Source organism: Podarcis tiliguerta (genome assembly GCF_965153285.1).
Source record: "Podarcis tiliguerta genome assembly, chromosome: 4".
In the NCBI taxonomy this organism is placed as follows: domain Eukaryota; kingdom Metazoa; phylum Chordata; class Lepidosauria; order Squamata; family Lacertidae; genus Podarcis; species Podarcis tiliguerta.
Window position 1 is genome coordinate 196,515 of NC_139537.1, and position 22,113 is coordinate 218,627.

The 22,113-nt window shown below is 48.7% G+C and overlaps 1 protein-coding gene across 5 annotated transcripts in view; it reads right to left on the bottom strand.

Moving 5' to 3' along the window:
- Window positions 1-20,137, bottom strand: part of DNHD1 (dynein heavy chain domain 1) — a 52,196-nt gene extending 32,059 nt beyond the window's left edge. For 4 of the 5 annotated variants that reach the window (XM_083435932.1, XM_083435933.1, XM_083435931.1 and 1 more), the window contains exons 1-13: window positions 20,091-20,137; window positions 15,946-16,624; window positions 15,666-15,857; window positions 14,818-15,021; window positions 14,415-14,525; window positions 14,153-14,309; window positions 13,142-13,393; window positions 11,649-11,792; window positions 11,368-11,458; window positions 10,589-10,857; window positions 9,202-9,445; window positions 8,955-9,112; window positions 2,589-2,714 (exon numbers count right to left, since the gene is read on the bottom strand). In XM_083435932.1, the coding sequence (XP_083292058.1) occupies window positions 2,589-2,714; window positions 8,955-9,112; window positions 9,202-9,445; window positions 10,589-10,857; window positions 11,368-11,458; window positions 11,649-11,792; window positions 13,142-13,393; window positions 14,153-14,309; window positions 14,415-14,525; window positions 14,818-15,021; window positions 15,666-15,857; window positions 15,946-16,624; window positions 20,091-20,121 (2,658 nt within the window). In that variant the 5' untranslated portion in view covers window positions 20,122-20,137. Of the gene's footprint in view, window positions 1-1,239; window positions 2,552-2,588; window positions 2,715-8,954; window positions 9,113-9,201; window positions 9,446-10,588; window positions 10,858-11,367; window positions 11,459-11,648; window positions 11,793-13,141; window positions 13,394-14,152; window positions 14,310-14,414; window positions 14,526-14,817; window positions 15,022-15,665; window positions 15,858-15,945; window positions 16,625-20,090 lie in introns of those variants that run through there. The other variant, XM_083435934.1, reaches the window with a different exon arrangement.
- Window positions 20,138-22,113: the final 1,976 nt, after the last annotated feature.

The window sequence follows — 22,113 nt, forward strand, 5'->3', positions numbered from 1 at the left end:
AATGAAGCAGAAGTAGATGTCTTTCTGGAACTCTCTAGCTTTCTCCATAATCCAGCGCATGTTTGCAATTTGGTCTCTGGTTCCTCTGCCTCTTCTAAATCCAGCTTGCACTTCTGGGAGTTCTCGGTCCACATACTGCTTAAGCCTGCCTTGTAGAATTTTAAGCATAACCTTGCTAGCGTGTGAAATGAGTGCAATTGTGCGATAGTTGGAGCATTCTTTGGCACTGCCCTTTTTTGGGATTGGGATGTAGACTGATCTTCTCCAATCCTCTGGCCACTGCCGAGTTTTCCAAACTTGCTGACACATTAACAGCATCATCTTTTAAAATTTTTAAATAGTTCAGCTGGAATAGCATCACTTCCACTAGCCTTGTTATTAGCAGTGCTTTCTAAGGCCCATTTGACTTCACTCTCCAGGATGTCTGGCTCAAGGTCAGCAACCACACTACCTGGGGTATACAAGACATCCATATCTTTCTGGTATAATTCCTCTGTGTATTCTTGCCACCTCTTCTTGATGTCTTCTGCTTTTGTCCTTTATTATGGTAATCTTTGTACGAAATGTTCCTTTCATATCTCCAATTTTCTTGAACAGATCTCTGGTTTTTCCCATTCTATTGTTTTCCTCTATTTCTTTGCATTGCTCATTTAATAATAATAATAATAATAATAAATGTAAATGGCAAGTTCCCAAGAAAATCCAGTGTTTGGCTTCATAAGATAAACTTACCCAAAATTGAGAGGATTGGTAAAGAGGAAGTTGAAAGGCAAAACCAAGAGAGCCAAATCTCTTCAAAACATTTGGGAGTTGTTTAAAACCACAATACTAAAAGTTCAGCAAGAGTGTATACGTACATCAGATCAGGAAACATACCATGAGGGCCAAGTGGACACCAGTGTGGTTAATAAGCAAAGAAGCTATTGGAGGCAAGAAAGCTTTCTTTGGGAAGCAGAAGTCTTGTCCAAAGGAAAGGGAACACAAACCTTGGCAAAAGCAAGGCAAGCAGACAAAAAGGGATGCTAAAAATGTTGGTGCACATTGCTAAAATCATAAAGACCAACAACAAAAAGTTATTTAAATGCATTAGTAGCAGGAGACCATCTAGGGACCCTTGAATGGCAGGGGAGTCCAAGGTGTGCTAAAGGAGGACAAGGAGATTGCAGAGAAGCTGAATGAATTCTTGGCATCTGTCTTCGCAGTGGAAGGCATAGAGCAGAGCCCAGTGCCTGGACTCACTTTTGCAGGAAATAAGTCTGGTTGGCCAGTGTGAGAACAGGATGCTGGACTAGATGAGCCACTGGCCAGATCCAGCAGGCTCTTATGCAATGTTTTGCTTTTGTCTTCTTCTCCTTTGGTCATCACTCATAGCCGAGTAAGATTGTCTTCCATAAACACGGTCTTAGTGGTGTGTCCGTAGGTGACTGTGGAATCCAATTCTGGATTTGATGACAGGGCCATCCAAGATTTGCTTAAAAACCTCAAAGGAGTGTTTTCCTGAGGAAGTCCATTCCACTGTCAAACAACTCTTACTGTCACAAAGTTCTTCCTGGTGTTTACTTGGAATCTCCTTTCTTATAACTTGAATCCGTTAGTTCAGGTCCTACCATCCAGAGCAGGAGAAAATAAACTTGCTTCACCTTCCATGTGACAGTTCATGAGATAGTTGAAGATGACTATCATATCTCCTCTCACTCACCTCTTTTCTAGGTTAAATATAGCCAGTTCCCTCAACCGTTCCTCCTAAAGCTTTGTTTCCAGACCCTTGATCTTGTTGGTTGCCCTCCTCTGCGCACATTCCAGTTGTCAACATCCTTCTTAAATTGTGGCACCCAGAACTGGACAGAGTATTTTAGGTGTGGCCTGACCAAGGCAGAAGAGAGTGGGACTATTACTTCCCTTGTTCTGGACACTACACTTCTGTTAATGCAGCCTAGAATAGCATTAGCTTTTTTTGCTGCTGAATCACACTGTTAAGCTTGTGGTCCATCAAGATCCCTAGATACTTTTCACATATACTGCTAATAAGTCAGGTGTCCCCCATCTTATATTTGTACATCTGGTTCTTCCTGCTTAAATGCTGAACCTTACATTTGTCCCTATTGAAACTCATTTTGTTAGTTTGGGCCCAGTTCTCCAATCTGTTAAGGTTGTCTTGAATCCCGATTCTGTCTTCTGCGGCTTTAGCTACCCCTTCAAGTTTGGTGTCATCTACAAATCTGATGAGCACCCCCTCAATTCCTTCATTCAAGTCATTTATAAAGACATTGAACAACATTGGGCCCAGGACAGAACCCTGCAGCCCCCCGCTGGTCACTTTTTTCCAGGATGGCGAGGCACCATTAAGGAGTATTCTTTGGGTTTGGTCAGTCAACCAGCTACAAATCCCCCTAACAGTTACCTCGTTCAACCCACATTTTACCAGGTTCCTTGCAAGAACACCATTGAAATATGAAGGATGCTCAATATCAGGTGATGCTGAAGCAGTGTCAGCCTCCAGCTTGGCACATCACTTTGCCCTGCCAATGTTTTCTTTTCCACTCACCACCAAAATCCTTCCCTGCCCACCCTGCAACTGGGTCTCTCACCGAGTTTTCAAGGCTCTCTTCGCTGGGCGTAAGAGGGCGGAAGCATTGCTGGATGACTTCATTGAGGGCTCGCACGTAGTCAACATATTCCTGCAGCTCTGCCATCTGCCCCTGGTACTGCTCCAGCTGCACGGGAAGAAGCACGTCAAGCAGGGATGTTGCTGCTGCCCCAGAGAGCCCCAGATGGGCATCACTAGCCCACAAGCCTTGGCTGTACCATGCAGCACCGGGGGTCTGCCCCAGGTTGGGAATCCACCCCAACCCTCAGCCCTGTCCTCTGCAGATGTGATTAGAATGCCCAGGCTCCTTACACAACATTGGTTTTCCAGGCAGGAGCACGCAGAACCTGGAATCCAAAGCTGGCAGCAGAAAAATGGGAGGGTGGAAACAGAGAGGCGGAAACAAGACACAGAACTCTGCTTCCTGGCCATCACCCCTGGATCCCTCCTCATGTATTGGACAGGGCTCCCTGGCAACTCAGACCACTAAGGGGGACCCAACCTTGAAGCTGTGGGATGTAAACACAGGAGCAGTCAATGACAACATTCCTAGAGTGTACATGTTAGAACATGGGGAGGGATATCAGTCCAGCAAGCAGGTAAACTTCCTGGGGACGGACTTCCTCCGCATGTGACCAGAGGTGGGTGTGGCCTCACCTGTGCAGGTAAATGATAAAAGCACAGGGCAGCCAGCCATTCTCTCTCTCAGCCATCTTCCTTTGATGAGGAAACATCTAAGGATGCCCTCTTGGCTCTCAGCCAAGAGAGGAGATAAGGACTATCTTGCTACAAGATAGATTCTAAGTGTATGTAACCTTTTTTAAGCTGTCTGCCTCCTGGGATCACATTGTGAACAGAACGTGAGTAAACTCTTTTATACTTTTATGAAGACTGTGTCGTGTCTTGTATTTTAAGAGGGAACAAAAGGGGAAATTACCAAGAACAGAACAAGAGATTGTTTGATTACCCTCCGATCTAAAGAAGAGAGAGACAAAATTTTGAGTTGGCATTATCAGAAGACTTTGGTAATGCAACAGTCAAGAGTGGAAATATTTAAAGATATCCTGAAACATCTTTTGGACTATAGGTCCAATTATGGAGACTTGGTTGTCCTGCTGAAAAGGAACAAAATTATTTTCAGGTGGGAATTTCCCCAAGGTCTATCCTTCAGTTTCAAAGGAAGGAAAATAAAAATAAGATCAGAAGAAGACAAAATAAAGTTTTTGAACAAATATGAGGAAGATCTGCAGAAGGAACTTGGAAAAGAACCAAAGGTGTCTGACAGAGGATCGTCAGACAGAGGAGTAGAGCAAAGAGCATTGGATAGAAGATCACCAAAAAGAGGAATTGTGGAGGTATCAACACTACCTTTTGGATTGGACCACCTAGGGAACAAGACACTGACACCACCGACGGAAGAAGAGCAGGCATTGGGTGCAGTTGAAGGAAAATCAGAGTAATTACATCATGGCACTGCAAGTATTAAGCTGGAACATTAATGATTTGAACTCCCCCGAAAAAAGGAGGAGAGTCTTTCATTTACTCAAAAAAGAACAATTGGACTTGATTTGTTTGCAAGAAACACATGTGATAAGGCTTCACAGTAAGATATTGAGAAAGCCTTTGACAACATTTCTTGGAGTTTTATGAAGAAGAATTTACAGGGGATGGGGGTTGGTCAAGGTTTTGGAAATGGTATAGGTGCAATTTATTCAGAACAGAAGGCTAAATTAATTGTGAATAATGTAGTGACGGAAGAATTTAAGATTGAGAAAGGAACACGACAAGGGTGCCCAATCTCTCCATTGCTTTTTATATCAGTCCTGGAGGTTTTGTTAAACATGATTAGAAGGGACCAATTGGTTAAAGGTATACAAGTGGGAGCTAAACAGTACAAATTGAAAAAACTCAATATGGAGGCCAAATGGCCGAAGTATTGGAAAATTTTGGAACAAGAGGGAGACAGATTAAAACTGCAGAGCTTTGAAAAATTAAAAAATAGAGTGCGAGACTGGCTCCATTATTATCAAATAATGGAGGCATATAATTTGGACAAAAAACTAGGCTTCCAGGTGGAAAAATAAAAATTAGAAACAGAATTGTTAGACCCCCAGAGTTAAGAACTTGTCAAGAATGTATAACTTGCTGTTGAAATGGAATACTCAAGATGAAACGGTGAAATCTGCTATGATTAAATGGGCACAAGATGTTGGATATAACATTATGATGGCAGACTGGGAACAGTTATGGACCACAGGTATGAAGTTTACGGCATGTAATGCCTTAAAAGAGAATTTAATGAAAATGATTTACAGGTGGTACATAACACCAGTCAAGCTTGCAAAAATCTACCACTTGCCCGATAATAAATGCTGGAAATGTAATGAGACTGAAGGTACATTCTTTCATCTTTGGTGGACGTGTCCAAGGATTAAGAACTTCTGGGAGATGATCTATAATGAAATGAAAAAGGTATTTAAATATACCTTCCTGAAGAAACCAGAGGCCTTTCTCCTGGGCATAGTCGGCCAATTGGTGCCAAAGAAGGATAGAACTATCTTTATGTATGCCACAATAGCAGCAAGAATACTTATTGCAAAGTATTGGAAGACACAAGATCTACCCACCCGGGAAGAATGGCAGATGAAGCTGATGGACTAGAAGGAATTGGCGGAAATGACTGGCAGAATCCGAGACCAGGGAGAAGAGTCGATGGAAGAAGATTGGAAAAAAAATTACAGTATATTTACAGAAATACTGCAAAATTAATGAATGTTAGTAGAATGCTGGAATGAAGTTATATGGTTTTAGCAGAAATGTTATAAAGAATTAAGCAAAAACTGATTGTTAATGGGTCAAAGTGGAAAATATAAAGTTAGATTGTGTTAAGACAGGGGCGTCAAACTCAAATTCATCGGGGGCCGCATCAGCAGTTTGGTCACCCTCAAAGGGCCGGATGACATCCCCTTTATGCACAAGGAGGAAGATGGTAGCTAAAATATAACTCATTCTCTTTGAAGGCATGCAGGCATAGATGGAAGGGGGTATTAGTTCTCCGCAAAGGTCGAGGACCCCAACATACACTCATGTAAGAAAACTTTTAGGTGCAGCTGCCCCCCATTGAGAGGAACAAGCATCCTCACCCAGGAAGAATGGCAGATGAAGCTGATGGACTACATGGAAATGGCAGAAATGACTGGCAGAATCCGAGACCAGGGAGAAGAGTTGGTGGAAGAAGATTGGAAAAAATTTAAAGTATATTTACAGAAATACTGCAAAATTAAGGAATGTTAGAAGAATACTGGAATGAAATTGTATGGTTTTAGCAGAAATGTTATAAAGAATTAAGCAAAAACTGATTGTTAATGGGCTAAAGTGGAAAATTTAAAGTTAGACTGTGTTAAGATAAATTATAGAACAAAAAATTGAGAAAGAGGGAAAGGATTTGCTGAATTGGCTAATTTGAACTAGAATGCAAAAAAGGAGGTGTGAGGAAGTCGAGGAAATAAGTAAATGAAAGATAAAGATATGGAAATTGGATGTGTTTTTAAATGTTTTTGTTTTTTCTTGTTTTGATGTATTGTTTTTTCTTTCTATTCTCGGTGTATTGTTTGTTAATCTTTTATTGCTTTTTTCTTATACTTTTTTCTGTAACTATAAAACTTCTAATTAATATTATTTTAAAAAAAGAAAGGAACAAGCGTCCTTCCGCTATGTACAGCCTCCCTCGATTTCCCACTCCCGCTTAAACATCAGCCCACAGCCCCACATAAAGGCAAACCACTCTTTAACATTCAAGTGTGTGTGATTAAAAGAAGCAATTTGCTATCATTCCCCTCCACACACACACACTTTGTAAATATGGGGAACAGATAAATGACGTCTAAGGGTTAGGTTTCATCCTTTATTCCCCAAGGAGGAGGGACGTAAATACTTAAAATAGGGAGGCGCCTTTTCTCTCTGTGTTTTTTTTCTTTTCTTTTCCCTTTTGGGCAGGCGATAGAGCAAGTAGGTCTTAGGGAGTGGGTGGGGTCGGGCTTGACTTCCACACCTGCGAAGGTAAACGGAGGGAGATAACGGGGTGAGACGCGGGGGGGGGGGGCGTGGAGGAGAAGATATGAGATTGGAGGGAAAGAAACCTTGCAGCCCAACAAAAGCAGATAAACGTGCTAAGCCTCCAGCTTGCCCACAAAGGCGACTCCTCTTCCTCCTCTTGTGTGTGTGTTGCTGCTGCTGCGACACGGCTACTATTTACCCCTCAGGGAATCGGTTGATTAAAAGCACATTTCTATGCCACGGAATACATAAAATCTGTACGGTGGCAGTACCAAAGAATGTAAAAGGAAGGAAAGAGTCTCTCTCTCTCCTCCACCCCCCCCCCACTTCCTCACCTGGGCACGCAGCTGGGTGAGCTCCGGTCCACCTCCCAGGTGGCGTAAAGGTTCATCTGGACCGGGCGCCCCCCTGCCGTCGCCGCCGCGCCTGACCCGGGAGCCCCCGAGCCGCCTCCCCCCGGGGCCAGAGAGCCTCCTCTGGGGCCAGGAGCGGCCGGCTGAGACAACGAAGGCGCCGCCGCCGGAGGAGGAGCAGGACGCGGCGCCAGTTGCTGCTGCTGTAGCACTGCCGTCGGCGGCGGAGGCTGCCCTGAAAGGCTCTGTGCAGCCGGGGACTCCGAAGAAGGTGAGGCACTGGATGCTGGCTGGTGCAGCGAAGGCGTGAGTGAGCCCCGCTGGCCGCCGAGCGCCCCTCTCTCCGCCATAGCTGAGGAGGAGGACGACGGCGACGAGAGTCTCCCTCAATCCCCGCCAGCGCCTCAGCCGCCACCTTCTTTCCCCTTCAGCCGCGCGAGAATAAAAGGTGAAGGCTGGCGGCCGGTGGCGGCTACACGGGCCACATGACGAGGTCTGGCGGGCCGGATTCGGCCCGCGGGCCTTGTGTTTGACACCCGTGTGTTAAGATAAAGTATAGAACAAAAATTGAGAAAAATGGAAAGGATTTGCTGAAATTGCTAATTGAACTAGAATACAAAAAAGGGAGGTGTGAGGAGGTCGATGAAACAAGTAAATGAAAGATAAATATATGGAAATGTTGGATGTGTTTTTAAATGTCTTTGTTTTTCTTGTTGTTTTGATGTAATGATTTTTTGTTTTTGTTTTTATTTTTGATGTATTGTTTGTTAAATCTTTTATTGTTCTTTTTTCTTTCCTTTTTTTACCTTCTGTAACTATTAAACTTCTAATAAATATTATTTAAAAAAAAAAAACCAAAAGGGGAAATTACCAGAGTAATTATTATAGAGGTTCTAGCGAACCTGTGAAGACGTTACCGTTGTGAACTTAAAGGGGAATGTCTATAAACTCTGCTGATATTTTGGGAACTTGTTAGCACAAGTTGGATTAGGATATAATCTCACAATATATCCTCTCCTGCACCCCTGAGCATTCCCACAGAAGCCACCCATGGAAGAATGTGTCACAGCAAGGGGCCCGAGCCCCCTCCTTTCTCCAGCCAGACCCCCCACAAGCAGGTGTCTCCATGTAGCAAAAGCTTCCTGGAAAGACACAAGAGCTACTTTCCCTGTTAGTCCCACCCCAGGCTCACAGGAGCAGTCTCAAGGCTTCAGAGGTTCTGAGCAGAGAATTCTCTCTTACAACATTTGGGGCTCATGAAATGTGAATTGTGCTCAGAAACATGCTGGGAGCCAGAAAAGATCCTTTAGGACCATTGTTTTTTTAAAATTTTATTATTATTATTATTATTATTATTACTACTACTACTGCTACTGCTACTGCTACTACTATTCACTTTGTGTTTTTATTCTGTATTTTTATGCTGTGAACCACCCTGAAATCTTCAGATGAAGGGTGGTATACTGCTGCTGCTGCTGTTGCTACTAGTAGTAGTAGCATTCCAGTTCAATTGGTTAATTCAGCAAATCCTTTCCCTCTTTAATTTTATCTTAATATTTTATCTTAACATATTATAGCTTTAAATTATCACCTGTTAGCAATCCATTTTTACATATTCCTTAACATTGCTGCTAAAAAATCCCACTTAACTTCAATCCAGCATCATTCTAACATTCCTTAATTTTACAATGTTTCTGTAAGTAGTCTTTACATTTCTTCCAATCTTCTTCCACTGACCCTTCTGCCAGAGGCATTTCTCCAGGGCATGGTTGGCCAACTAGTGTTAAAGAAGGATAGAACTTTCTTTATGTATTCTACAACGGCAGCAAGAATACTTATCGCGAAGTATTGGAAGACACAAGAATTACCCACTTTGAAAGAATGGCAGATGAAGGTGATGGACTATATGGAATTGGCGGAAATGACCGGCAGAATTCGAGACCAGGGAGGAATCCTACCTTCTGGGAGCACTTGGCAATGGTGAAGATGTCGGTGCCAACATTCATGTAGAGTTGCAGGACGCCAGACAGCTCAGCAATTAGCTTCTCGCTCCGCTGCGCAGTCTCGCTCAGCAGCAAGGACAGGATGTCCTCATTGATGGAGGCCAGCAGAGGCACTGCAAGGACAGAGCAGGCTGGAAAATGCCCCCCAGCGGAGCGGGAACTCCAGCATGGCCCCTTGCTCCCACCCCTCCCCGGCACATACGGAGGTCCTGATGAATGCCGCTGCAGTCCACTAAGAGAAGGAGGTTGTGTGTGATGACCACCCGGGGCACCTTCTGGACCTGGGCCACCCAGGTGCGCAGCTTGAGGATGCGGTTCACATACTCCTCGGCCGGCCAGCTCTTCATGCTTTCCAGCTGGCTAGGGCTCCAGCTGTGCACAAAGTTGTAGATCTCGCCCAGCCAGGTGTACTGTCGGCACAGCAGTTCCGTCTCGGTCAGGGCCATCTGTGGGTGGGGAAAGGGGCAGTACTCAGCTGAGGCCTTTGCCATGCTGGCCCTGGCCCCAGCCCTCCGACCCACGAGTCAGGGCTGCCAGAAAGGAACCCTGCACATGCTCTGCAGCTCTCCCCACTTCCCCTGCAGATGTCGGGGCCTGGCTCTCCCCACACCCCATGGCTCAGGAGGAAGACAACCTGCTCCCACCTCCCGGGAGTTCTGGTCAGGGGTGCAAAAAAGAGATAAATGTTTTGGGTCTTTATGATTTTAGCAATAATGTGTCTCAAGGTTATTTTTTTTACATTCCTTATTGTCTGCTTGCCTATGGAAGCACTCTGCGGAGCACTCTGCCCCTTTGGGGATTTCGAACTTGTGGGACTCCATGCCCTGTTTGAGACAGTTACCTCTCGGGGGACCCTTTCCTTCTCCTTCCTGTAGAGTGTGTCTGTAGAGACAAGTGTGCCCCCCTTTGTTCTCTCTTCTAAGACCAAGCACTCCATGCTTTCTCCTGCTCTGGATAGTAGGACCCAAACCAATGGATTGAAGTACAAGAAAGAGGATTCTGACTAAACATCAGAAAGAACCTCCGAGCTGTTTGGCAGAGGAAGAGGCTCCCTCGGGAGGTTGCGGACTCTCCTGCTTTGGAAGTTTTTTTTAGCAGAGGTTGGATGGCTGTCATTGAGATTCCTGCATGGCAGGGGGTTGGACTAGATGACCCTCATCTAGAATCCCTCTCTACAATTCTACATTGCATTTGCAGTGTTTCTCTCTTCCCCCAAGTAGTTTTTGCACTCTCTGAGTTGCTATCATGCATTGGCTGGATAATGGTCCTCTGTATGTCCCAGATCCTTCTCTGCCAGGGTGGAATCTGCATGGCACCTGGGGCAAAAGGAACAGAGTGCAACGCGGAAAGAGACAGCTCTGGAGAACAGGGCCTGCTCTTGTCCCTTTGCTATACTGTTGCCGAGGAGGCCCTGCTCAGCTCACCAAAGAATGGGCCCCAGTTTTGTCCAAATTCACTGGCGCTGGGTAAGTCCCTAGACAAAGCAATCCAAGCCCCTGCCCCAAACCTATGCCAGGCAGAACCAGAGCAGGCGGCTGTCAAGCCTGGAAGCAGCCCCAGCTCAGCCCACACTTCCAGTGGGCACTCACCGTGAGCAGGGCACGCAGCTCCTCCGTAGCCTCCTGGATGATGCGGTCTGACCTCAGGTCCTTCTCCAGTTGCTCCCGTGACAGCAAGGGGTACATGCCCTTCAGCCGGTGGCCAATGACCTCCAGGCCACCATACACCTTCACGTCCATCTGATATACCAGCTGGGGCTTCTCACCGCAGAGCTCTGCTGTCGACAGCCGCTTGGGCTGAATGAGGGGCTCCAGGGAGGCCTGCTGAGGAATGGCGCTCCCACTGCTCACGTCTGCAGCTGCAGGGGAGGAGAACAAGCACTGTCACCTGGCCAAGGTGGAAAAGTCGGCGACCTGCCCCTCAAATCCGTAGGTCTACAAGATGGCAAATGCACCACAAAAGCAGAGCACATACACCAAACAAGGGGAGAAGACTCGGCAAGCTCACGGTTCACACCCACACCATACATTTAAAGCCCTCTTAGATCACTTTAACAGTCATGGCTTTTCTTCCAGGAATACTGGGAACTCTACTTCACTAAGCCTGCTGGGTCCTCTCACAGAGCTGGTTCCCAAGACCCTTCATAAACTACAGTTCCCAGGATTCATAGGGTGGGGGGAAGTGGTGTAAGGGGGCTTTCAAGGTATGGTGTGGATGTGGATGGAGCATGAAGGAGCTGGCATAGATTTGGTGTCACCTCTGGAGAGGCCTAGTCCACCCCACCCCTACCCCTTGAGCAGCCCCCAGGAGAGCCCAAGGAGGCCAGGCAAGGGCCCACGGGGATGGGCTCGTCCTCTCCCTGGCTTACCACTCGGCTTGGCTGCATGGTGCTCAGCTTCAGCTGTGGTGCTCTGAGGGTTCTCCGGAGGCGCTGACCCCTCACTTTTGACCCGGGTCGTCTGAAGGGAACAGAAAGTCTACTCAGCTGGTGGGGCAAAGCCCCTTCCCAAACACTTCTGGGCAGCCCCTGCCACCTACTGCATGGAAATGTGGTTAAGTGCAAGGCACAAGAAGCCAGGAAGTTGTGGGGTGGAGGGAGAGGGAGGAGGGACCCTCCTTGCGTGGTGTTTGACCAGGAAGCTGACCCACCTGCAGGACGGACTCCAAGACCGTGTTCACAGCCCCCAGCAGGCAGTCCTCCAGCTCCTTGGGGGAGGGGAAGAGCATGAGCTGCCTGTCGGCGCCAAACACCAGGTGCACCTGGAGGACCGCTTTCCGCTTGATGCCATCGGCCTGCGGGGAGACACCAAGCGGCAGGTGAGAAGGCTTCTGGCGCCCTAGACATCTTAAGTGTAACTAATTGTACCCTGACATGGGAAAGAACTCTGTACAGTATGTGTCTGTATGTATACTGCGTAGCATGGTATGGAAACTTCCATTCAGCTAAACTAGAGTTGCAGAGAGCCTAACAAGTTTATGATGAGTGAGAATGCATCTCTGCTAGCTCTGTCACAAGGTGAGAAAGGATTGTATCGCAGCCCTATGTGTTTGTTAATCTGTAGGGATCCATTTTGTGTATGTCAGCTTTTTGTTCTGAAATCACTGAAGAGAATGGTGTGCTAAGTCTTTCTCCGGGAGATAGCCTCTGGCTAAAAAGAGCCTGTTTGGGAGATGCAAAGCTTTGATTTCAGCTCTGGGTGAAGATATCCATAATTCTAATTGTGCCCCTAAAGGACCAGGTGCACAGCCTGGGAGTCATTTTGGACTCACAGCTGTCCATGAAGGCGCAGGTAAATTCTGTGTCCAGGGCAGCTGTCTACCAGCTCCATCTGGTATGCAGGCTGAGACCCTACCTGCCCGCGGACTGTCTCGCCAGAGTGGTGCATGCTCTGGTTATCTCCTGCTTGGACTACTGCAATGCTCTCTAAGTGGGGCTACCTTTGAAAGTGACCTGGAACTGCAACTAATCCAGAATGCGGCAGCTAGATTGGTGACTGGGAGTGGCCACCGAGACCACATAACACCGGTCTTGAAAGACCTACATTGGCTCCCAGTCCGTTTCCGAGCACAATTCAAAGTGTTGGCGCTGACTTTTAAAGCCCTAAACAGCCTCGGCCCAGTAGACCTGAAGGAGCGTCTCCACCCCCATCATTCTGCCAAGACACTGAGGTCCAGCTCCGAGGGCCTTCTGGTGGTTCCCTCACTGTGAGAAGCAAAGTTACAGGGAACCAGGCAGAGGGCCTTCTTGGTAGTGGTGCCCACCCTGTGGAACGCCCTCCCATCAGATGTCAAGAAAATAAACAGCTCTCTGACATCTGAAGGTAGCCCTGTTTAGGGAAGCTTTTAATGTTTGATGTTTTATTGTGTTTTTAATATTCTGTTGGAAGCCGCCCAGAGTGGCTGGGAAGGCCTGGGCAGATGGGCGGGGTATAACTAATAAAGTGTTGTTGTTGTTGTTGTTGTTATTTCCAAATGCACAGTATTAATAACCTCAGTAAGGCAGGGCATCCTGTCTGCTCCACAAGCAAAGAACTGAGCCAGACTCTGGAGGCCGACCCTGAATCCCCTGCTGGAGCAGAAGCTGAAAACCACAACAGGCTCTGCCCCCCCCCCCCCGAGCAGGTATCCCTGGGCTACGGGACCTTCATGGTGTCATAGATAAAGGCTCTGACTTCCTCTTGCATTGCAGAGACCAGGTTCTGGCAGAGGAGGAGGTTCACCAGCAGGGCCAGGAAGCCCAGCCTCTGCAGCCAGTGTTCGGCGATCTGAAGGCGGTGCTGCAACTTCTCAAAGTCGACGCGCTGCTTGTACAGGGAAGCCTTGGTGATGTACAGCTTGTAGCTCTGCACCTGCTGCTGCAGCCCACGAACCATCCTGTATGTGTCGTCCCGGACCTGCCAGAGCAAGACACGCAACAAGGACGCCACCGCTGGCCGGGGTGCAGCAGCCAGGCAGGCACCTCACCTGGGCCCAGACAGGCAGACTTCTCTGCAGCAGACACATGCATACAGATCCACATGGCTGCCTGCAAACAGGAGTCTGCCTGACTTCATACAAGGGCCCCTTGCAGGAGCCCAGCCATTCCCTGTATGAAGCAGGGTGGCTCAGGTCACTGGCACTGGGGAACTGGCAGTCTTGAACCCGGGTGTCACTAGCAGTGTCACTCTCTAGAACGTCATGGAAGGGATTCCGGGGGCCCAAACCCTCACGGCTTTGCTGGGTAAAAACAGCAAATGTGCCCAGAAACAAGAACATCAGAAGATGTTTTTGTTTTACTATGTACACTGTGTTCTCATTTTGTATTGTTATGTTGCGAAGCGCCCTGTGATCTCCAGATGAAGGGCAACATAAATGAATAAACAGGCCATCAAGGTGGTGTATAACAAAATATAAAATGACAATGAAACAAAAAACCATTAAAGCAACAGGGGGAAATATAAAAAACAACTGGCTCAGCTTGTAAAAGTTTAAGTGACTGAATAGACCTGTTGGCATAACAAGATCTTCAGGAGACGTCTGGAAATTAGCAGGGAAATTAGCCGCCTGGGATGGGAAGCATCTCCCAGCAGCCCTGGGGATTTTGCCCCAGCCTTTGCCAGAGGGAGCGTGGGCTCCCGGCTCCCGCACAGCCGAGGGATACTGCTGGTGCTCACCCACTGCAAGACGGAGGAGCAGAGCTGGAGGAATTTGCTGAGCAATCCTTGGGCATTTCTGTTCTCCTGGGCCAGGGCGCGCTTGAGATCGGAGAAGGTGTAGCACTTGACTCTGCTTCTTGGCAGCCAGTGGATGGAGTGCAGCTGCAGCAGCAGCCTGCAAAGGAAGGACGCGGAACAGCTGCCGGGGCCAAGGAGCAGCAGAGGCCCCCAAAGGGGGAGCCGGTCCCCACTCCAGGGCCTCCCCACCCCCACGCCTCACCTGGAGATGTGAAGAAGAGCAAGTCCAAAGTGGGGCACCGAGTGGAGGAGCTGCAAGCTCAGCTTCTCCCGGCACTTCAGGTAATGCAAGTGCTTGACATTGACGAACCAACTGGCGGCGGGTGGGGAGATAATAATAATAATAATAATAATAATAATAATAATAATAATAATAATAATTTATCCCCCCCCCCATCTGGCTGGGTTTCCCCAGCCACTCTGGGCGGCTCCCAACAGAATATTAAAAGCATGATCAAACGAGAGAGAGAAACGTGCTGCCGAGACTGGGGGAGCCGCTCTCTGCCTTTGCCCTCTCATGGCAGCAGCAACCCAGACCCACCACACAACGCAGGAGGACAACACCCGCATCACTTTGGCCTGGCACCTCCTCGCCCCCCCCTTACCGGACAAAGGCTTTGCGGACCAAGAAGAGCCGGAAGAAGGGGATGTACTGCAACAGCTGCCACAGCACGGCCTGCCGGTGCAATTCGCCCAGGGAGAAGGCCTCCGACCCTTCTTCAGGGTGCACATGCAGCACCCCAAAAGGGGAGAAAATGTAGTGCTGGGGGTTGACCAGGCGCTTGGGAACAGCCACCAGGTCGTAAGGCCTGTGAAAAGGGGGAGAGAGTTGCAGGAGCCAGTCCTCCAAGGCAGGGCAAAGCAGGGCATCCTCCTCGCCCCCTTCGCTCCGTCCTGCCCTCTCTGCTGCCAGGCTTTTCCTGGAAGCTCAAGGAAGAGAAAGAAACTCAGGAAGCTGCCTTATTTGTCAAGCCAGACCATGGGTCTATCGAGTTCAGCGCTGACAACGCTGACAAGGGGCTTTCCTGGGACCATCTGCATGCAACGTATGTGTCCCCCCCCCCCAAGCTACAACCTTTCCCCCCAACCTTATGCAGCTCTACAAAGTGCTGTGCCCATCAGTGAGACTGCCCAGGCGAGTGAAGAGCACGGAATTCCAAGGTTGCTGGTCCAATCCCTGCATGGGACAGCTGCATCTTCCTGCACTGCAGGACTAGATGGTCCTCAAGAGTCTCTATGATCTATGATTCAGGTTCTGGCCTCAAGTCTACAGACTCTAGGGGGACCAAAGCTGGGAGAGGCCTCTGAGAAGACCCTGGGGAGAGGAGGCAAGACAGGGCTGGGCAGAGAGAGCAGAATTCACCTCCTTTCCTGCTCCCCCCAGCAAAGGAGGGAGGGAGGGGGACCCACTTGCATGATGGGATTGGCAGCCAGGGCAAGAAAACAGGGGTACCTGAAGTGCCGGTTCTGGGCAACGTTGAAGTAAATGAAACTTATTTTCCCCAAATGGCGCTTCCTTGCAAAGAGCTCAGCTGCCTCAAGACTCGTCACCATTTCTCCTCCTCCTCTGCCTCCTGCTGCCCCAGCTCTCTTCTTGGGCACTGCAGGCGGTCCTGGGCTTTCTTTGCGTGGCTCTAGGGAGGGCCTGCATCAAAATTGGAAAGAATCGTCTGTAGGACATTTGTCGGCAGAAACGCCCCGGGGTGAGCCAAGCTGGCTTGGGGAGGCCTTACCCTGCAGTCCGGCTTGGAATGGCACAGGGGAATTCTGTTGGCACATCTGCAGCTAGAGTTAGAGGCATGAGGCCAAGGCTGCCAGGTCGGGGGGTCTCCTCTTGAGCCACCTCCCTGCCGACTTGCCCCACACATCTCTGCAGCTCCTGGAGGGACACGGGATCTGGCTGCAGCATGCCAGAGGCCCCAGCCGCTACCCATTCCATCGCAAAAGGGCAGGCTTGGCCCAGAAAGACGGGCTCTCTGCTGGAGGGCAGCTGCTTGGCTATTTCCTTAGGCTCTCGGGGGCAAAATTCTCGTGGGTCAGCCCACAACACAGCACAGTCCGTGGGGAAGGCCCGCCAGATGGACCCCAGAATATCTAGGTCAGAAACCATGGCCTGGCTGCTGCGGAACTGGAAGTAGAGGCCCTCCAGGTAGGGGGCCAGCTCCGCTCGCCTCGACAGCAGCTGCTGGAAGGGGGCAATCAGCCGCAGCGCCTCCATCACGCGCAGCCAGGCCCGGCGACTGCTTCTCTCCAGGACCGTGCGGAAGACGGCGGTCAGCTCCGCCACAAGCGCATCCACATCCTTGGGCTCCGCGTGCCCAGCCTCCTGGATCTGGGTAGCCAGGCGGCGGCGGAGGGCGCGGGCCCAGGAATGGTCCTCCTGCTGGGCTGGGCTGCTGGGCATCTGCCTGCCTGCAAGAGACACAAAGGTGATGGGTGAGGACCACCTCAGAACAGCCCTCTTCAGGCCTGGCAGAGAACAGCCAGGAAAAGGGGCCTCTGGGGATGACAGTAGGGGCCTTCAGCACCAGGCAGGACATTTCTCCCCCTTTGCACGGCTTTTCAGTCATCGCTGCCCAACCTGCAAGCTGTGGGATTCATGGGGTTGCAGTGCTTGCCCATGGCTGGGTTTCCTGGGCCTTCATGATATATAGGGCTTATTGCCACCTGTCCCTAAGAGGGAGGGGCTCGTCCTTCCATAGTCACAACCTTGGCTCTGTGCTCAGCTTCTGCCTGCAGCTTGCTTCCGGCCCAGCTCACACCCAACTTTCAGGTGTAACAGCCAGGTGAGCAGGGGGCACTTGGGTTAGGGTTAGAACCACTTTGAGGTACAGCAAACTAAATATGACATAATAGGCATCACTGAAACCTGGTGGGATAAGTCCCACGATTGGAATGTAATAATGGAGGGATACAATCTATTTCAGAGAAACAGACCAGACAAGAAAGGAGGAGGAGTGGCGTTATATGTCAGGGATGTGTATACCTGTGAAGAGATCCAAGATTTAGAACCTCAAAGCCAAAGTGAGAGCATTTGGGTCAAAATTAAGGGAGAGAAGAATAACAGTGACCTCATTGTGGGAGTTTACTATAGATCCCCAAGCCAAACGGAGGACATAGATGATGCCTTCCTGGAACAGATGGCCAAGCATGCAAAAGGAAGGGAGATAGTAGTAATGGGGGACGTCAATTATCCGGATATTTGTTGGATGTCAAACTCAGCCAAGAGCATAAGGTCAAACAGATTCCTCACTGGCCTTGCAGACAACTTCATTGTCCAGAAAGTGGGAGAAGCAACAAGAGGAACAGCCATTTTAGATCTGGTCCTAACCAATGTTGATGACCTGGTTAGTGGAGTAGAAGTGGAAGGATCATTAGGCGCAAGTGATCATGCTCTTCTGAAGTTTACTATACAGCGGAAAGGAGCAGCCAAGCATACTAGGACTCAATTTCTTGACTTTAAGAAAGCCGACTTCATAAAACTTAGGGAAGTGCTGGATGAGATCCCATGGACAGTAATACTAAAAGGAAAGAGAGTTCATTATGGCTGGGAGTTTGTTAAGAGGGAGATAGTAAAAGCACAACTTCAGGCAATACCAATGAGACGGAAACATGGAAGGTGCCTAAAGAAGCCAGGGTGGCTATCTAAAGAACTTTTAACTGAGTTAAGATTTAAAAAGCATGTGTACAAAAAATGGAAAAGGGGGGAAACCACCAAGGAGGAATTCAAACAAATAGCCAGCACGTGTAGACACAAAGTCAGAAAAGCTAAAGCACAGAATGAACTCAGGCTTGCTAGAGAGGTTAAAGCAACAAAAAAGGCTTTTATGGGTATGTTCGTAGCAAAAGGAAGAACAAAGAAACAGTGGGGTCACTCAGAGGAGAAGATGGTGAAATGCAAACAGGGGACACAGAAAGGGCTGAACTCCTCAATGCCTTCTTTGCCTCAGTCTTCTCCGATAAAGAAAACAATGCCCGACCTGAAGAATTTGGAGCAAATGATTCAGCAGAGGAAACACAGCCCAGAATAACTAAGGAGATAGTACAAGAATACTTGGCTAGTTTGTATTCAAGTCTCCAGGGCCAGATGAACTGCATCCAAGAGTATTAAAAGAACTGCAGATGTGATCTCAGAACCACTGGCAGTCATCTCTGAGAATTCCTGGAGAATAGGCGAAGTCCCGGCAGACTGGAGGAAGGCAAATGTTGTCCCTATTTTCAAAAAGGAGAAAAGAGAGGACCCAAATAATTACTGCCCAGTCAGTCTGACATCAATACCAGGGAAGATTCTGGAGCAGATCATTAAGCAAACAGTCTGTGAGCACCTAGAAAGGAATGCTGTGATCACCAATAGTCAGCATGGATTTCTGAAAAATAAGTCATGTCAGACTAACCTGATCTCGTTTTTTGACAGAATTACAAGCCTGGTAGATGAAGGGAACGCAGTGGATGTAGCCTACCTTGATTTCAGCAAGGCATTTGATATGGTGCCCCATGATATTCTTGTAAAGAAGCTGGTAAAATGCGGTCTTGACTATGCTACCACTCAGTGGATTTGTAACTGGCTGACTGACCGAACCCAAAGGGTGCTCATCAATGATTCCTCTTCATCCTGGAGAAGAGTGACTAGTGGGGTGCCACAGGGTTCTGTCTTGGGCCCGGTCTTATTCAACATCTTTATCAACGACTTGGATGATGGACTCAAGGGCATCCTGATCAAATTTGCAGATGACACCAAACTGGGAGGGGTGGCTAACACCCCAGAGGACAGGATCACACTTCAAAACGACCTTGACAGATTAGAGAACTGGGCCAAAACAAACAAGATGAATTTTAACAGGGAGAAACGTAAAGTACTGCACTTGGGCAAAAAAAATGAGAGGCACAAATACAAGATGGGTGACACCTGGCTTGAGAGCAGTACATGTGAAAAGGATCTAGGAGTCTTGGTTGACCACAAACTTGACATGAGCCAACAGTGTGATGCGGCAGCTAAAAAAGCCAATGCAGAAGGACACTGACAAACTGGAACGTGTCCAGAGGAGGGCAACCAAAATGGTCAAAGGCCTGGAAACGATGCCTTATGAGGAACATGCCTTATGAGGAACGGCTAAGGGAGCTGGGCATGTTTAGCCTGGAGAAGAGGAGGTTAAGGGGTGATATGATAGCCATGTTCAAATATATAAAAGGATGTCACATAGAGGAGGGAGAAAGGTTGTTTTCTGCTGCTCCAGAGAAGCGGACACGGAGCAATGGATCCAAACTACAAGAAAGAAGATTCCACCTAAACATTAGGAAGAACTTCCTGACAGTAAGAGCTGTTTGACAGTGGAATTTGCTGCCAAGGAGTGTGGTGGAGTCTCCTTCTTTGGAGGTCTTTAAGCAGAGGCTTGACAACCATATGTCAGGAGTGCTCTGATGGTGTTTCCTGCTTGGCAGGGGGTTGGACTCGATGGCCCTTGTGGTCTCTTCCAACTCTAGGATTCTATGAGGTTTTTATGACTTTTAGGAAAACAACAAACAAGGCCCTCTAGTGGTGCATCAGTGAACGTGCTAGCTCAGAGCTAAGGCAGGGTCTGGTCTGGTTTCAAGGTGGATGGGGAGCTGCATGTTGAGATCCCTGCATTGCAGGGGGTGGACTAGATGACCCTCGGGTCCCTTCCCACGCGACACGGAACTGGCCGCCGTGCGGCTGCAGCCCTGATCTCCCAAGGCCACTTGCCGGACTAGTCCAACCCCTGCATTTCCCGGGAGAGTTTCTCATTTGGGGCGTGGAGGGGGCTCCAAGGCCGCCCCCAGGAAGCCAGAGGGAGAGAGACGCCCCCCGAGGAGCCCGGGGGAAGGACCCTCTGCCCCTGCCCGGGGACGCGGCCCTTACTCGGCAGGGCGTCGGGGGCGCAGGGCTCCATGGCGTCGTCGGGGCGAGGGGCGCGCGGGGCGCGTTGCTAGGGGCGCCCAACGGCCGGCGATGCCCAGACTCGCCCCGCCTCCGGGTCCCTTCGGGAAGTCCCGTCCTGGCCGCCGAGGCTGCCCGCGCCTTCGGGGGACCGGCGTCAAGCGGAGGGCGAGGCGGCGCGCAGGGTCTGGTCTGGAAACCCCCTTGCCGAGCTCCAGAGCAGGATCCCGCCTGTCCTCTCCCTGCCCAAGGTCCTGCTCGCAGGCCCAGCCGCCCTGGCATTGGCAGGCTTTCCGGTGGGAAGGCTGGAGTTTTGCCTTGGAGCACAGAACTTCCCTAGCTGGAAGCCAACTGAAGCAAAAGCGGGGAGAAGACTAAACATGAAAGGAAAGTGGGCCGCGTATAGAGATTTATTGATCGAGGTAGAAAAGAAGTTAAAATTAAAAACATTTGAAGAAATAACGAGTTAATGACGGATTGGTTGCAATATCATCAGTTAAATGATGTGTTCAATGAGGAGAAAAAGAAGAATGGTTTTGACATAAGAAGATCCAGGCTGGAGAGAGAGCTTTTGGATGGTAAGAGAAAAATATTATCAAAAATGTACACATTATTATTGGAATGGCATACCAAAGATGAAGAGGTGAAAATGGTAATGATACAATGGGCTAAAGATTTTGGATATAATATTCAGTTAGAACCATGGGAAAGGTTATGGAATGAAGGAATCAAATTCACCACATGTAGTGCATTAAAGGAAAATGTTATGAAAATGATGTATAGACGGTATCTAACACCAACTAAACTTGCTAAAATGTATAGGACAAGAAATAAGGAGTGTTGGAAATGTAAAGAAAAAGTAGGGAACTTTAAAAATAATATAAAATCAACTCCTTTGCCATTTTCCTCCATTCCAAAGCTATTTTCCCCTTAAAAAAGGACTCCCGGAAGTTCCCAGAGGTGACAATTGCTGAGCTGATTGTTGGCCAAGGAAAGGCTAATCCCATCCCCAGACTTGCCAAGGGGCCAGACATGCTATTGCACTTTGGCTGGTGGGACTTCAGAGGTGTTTGCCTCTGCTAATCTTATACCTGAGTCTTGCCCTGCCATGTCTGCTTATGCTAATCTTGTACCAGTGTAACCCCTGCCTACCCCTCCCCTTTTGTGAGATGTAGCAACGATGCTGTGTGAACTGTATTCTGGGATATGGTGGGAAAGTTTTAAAAGTCCTTGTCCCCCCATCCTCGGGGTACAAAATTCCTCTTTGAACCTGTTGCGCAATGAACTTTGGTCTACAGCTATTTCCTCCGGTTGGTGGCAGGACTCCTTCCTTTATTCTGCAGGGACCCACGGGCTCCGCTCAACCAGCTGGGGGACTGAGCAGCCTCACACCGAGATATTTCCATAACAATGCTGTGATATACAAATGAATTTTGAAAACCATGAGGCAGGCGGGAAGTCAACAGGCTCGTATGAACAAAAGAAGTAAAGTGGATAACAAAGATGTGTTTAAATATTATAAAATGGAAAATTAATAAAAATATTATTAAAAAAGAAGCCGTATCTTGTGTTCCCCTTGCCCTCTTCCTGGTCCGACCAGCTCTGATCCAAAAGGCTCGAGACCATTTCTCACACAAGCAGCTGTAGGTCCGGAAGAGTCAAAGGAAGGTGGGATTCTCCCTGTCTGCATCTGCTGCCCCCCCCCCCATACTCCCACAAATGATTGCAGTCCCACTGGCTTCTGGAAAAAGGGCCAGCGCCACCTTACTGTACCAGGTGGCTCTGCGCAGGAATACAGGAGGCAGCTGCCTTAGAGAGAGTCGGTGCATTGGCCCACAGCATGGTTTTCCCTGGGAATGAGGGCAACAAAACAACCATTCTGAATCAGACTGAACATGGGTTGGAGCTCCATGTCCAGCCTACCAAGGGGCAACAGCTAAGAAGAAATTCTGGTACATGCTCTGGTTATCTCCTGCTTGGACTACTGCATGCACTCTATGTCGGT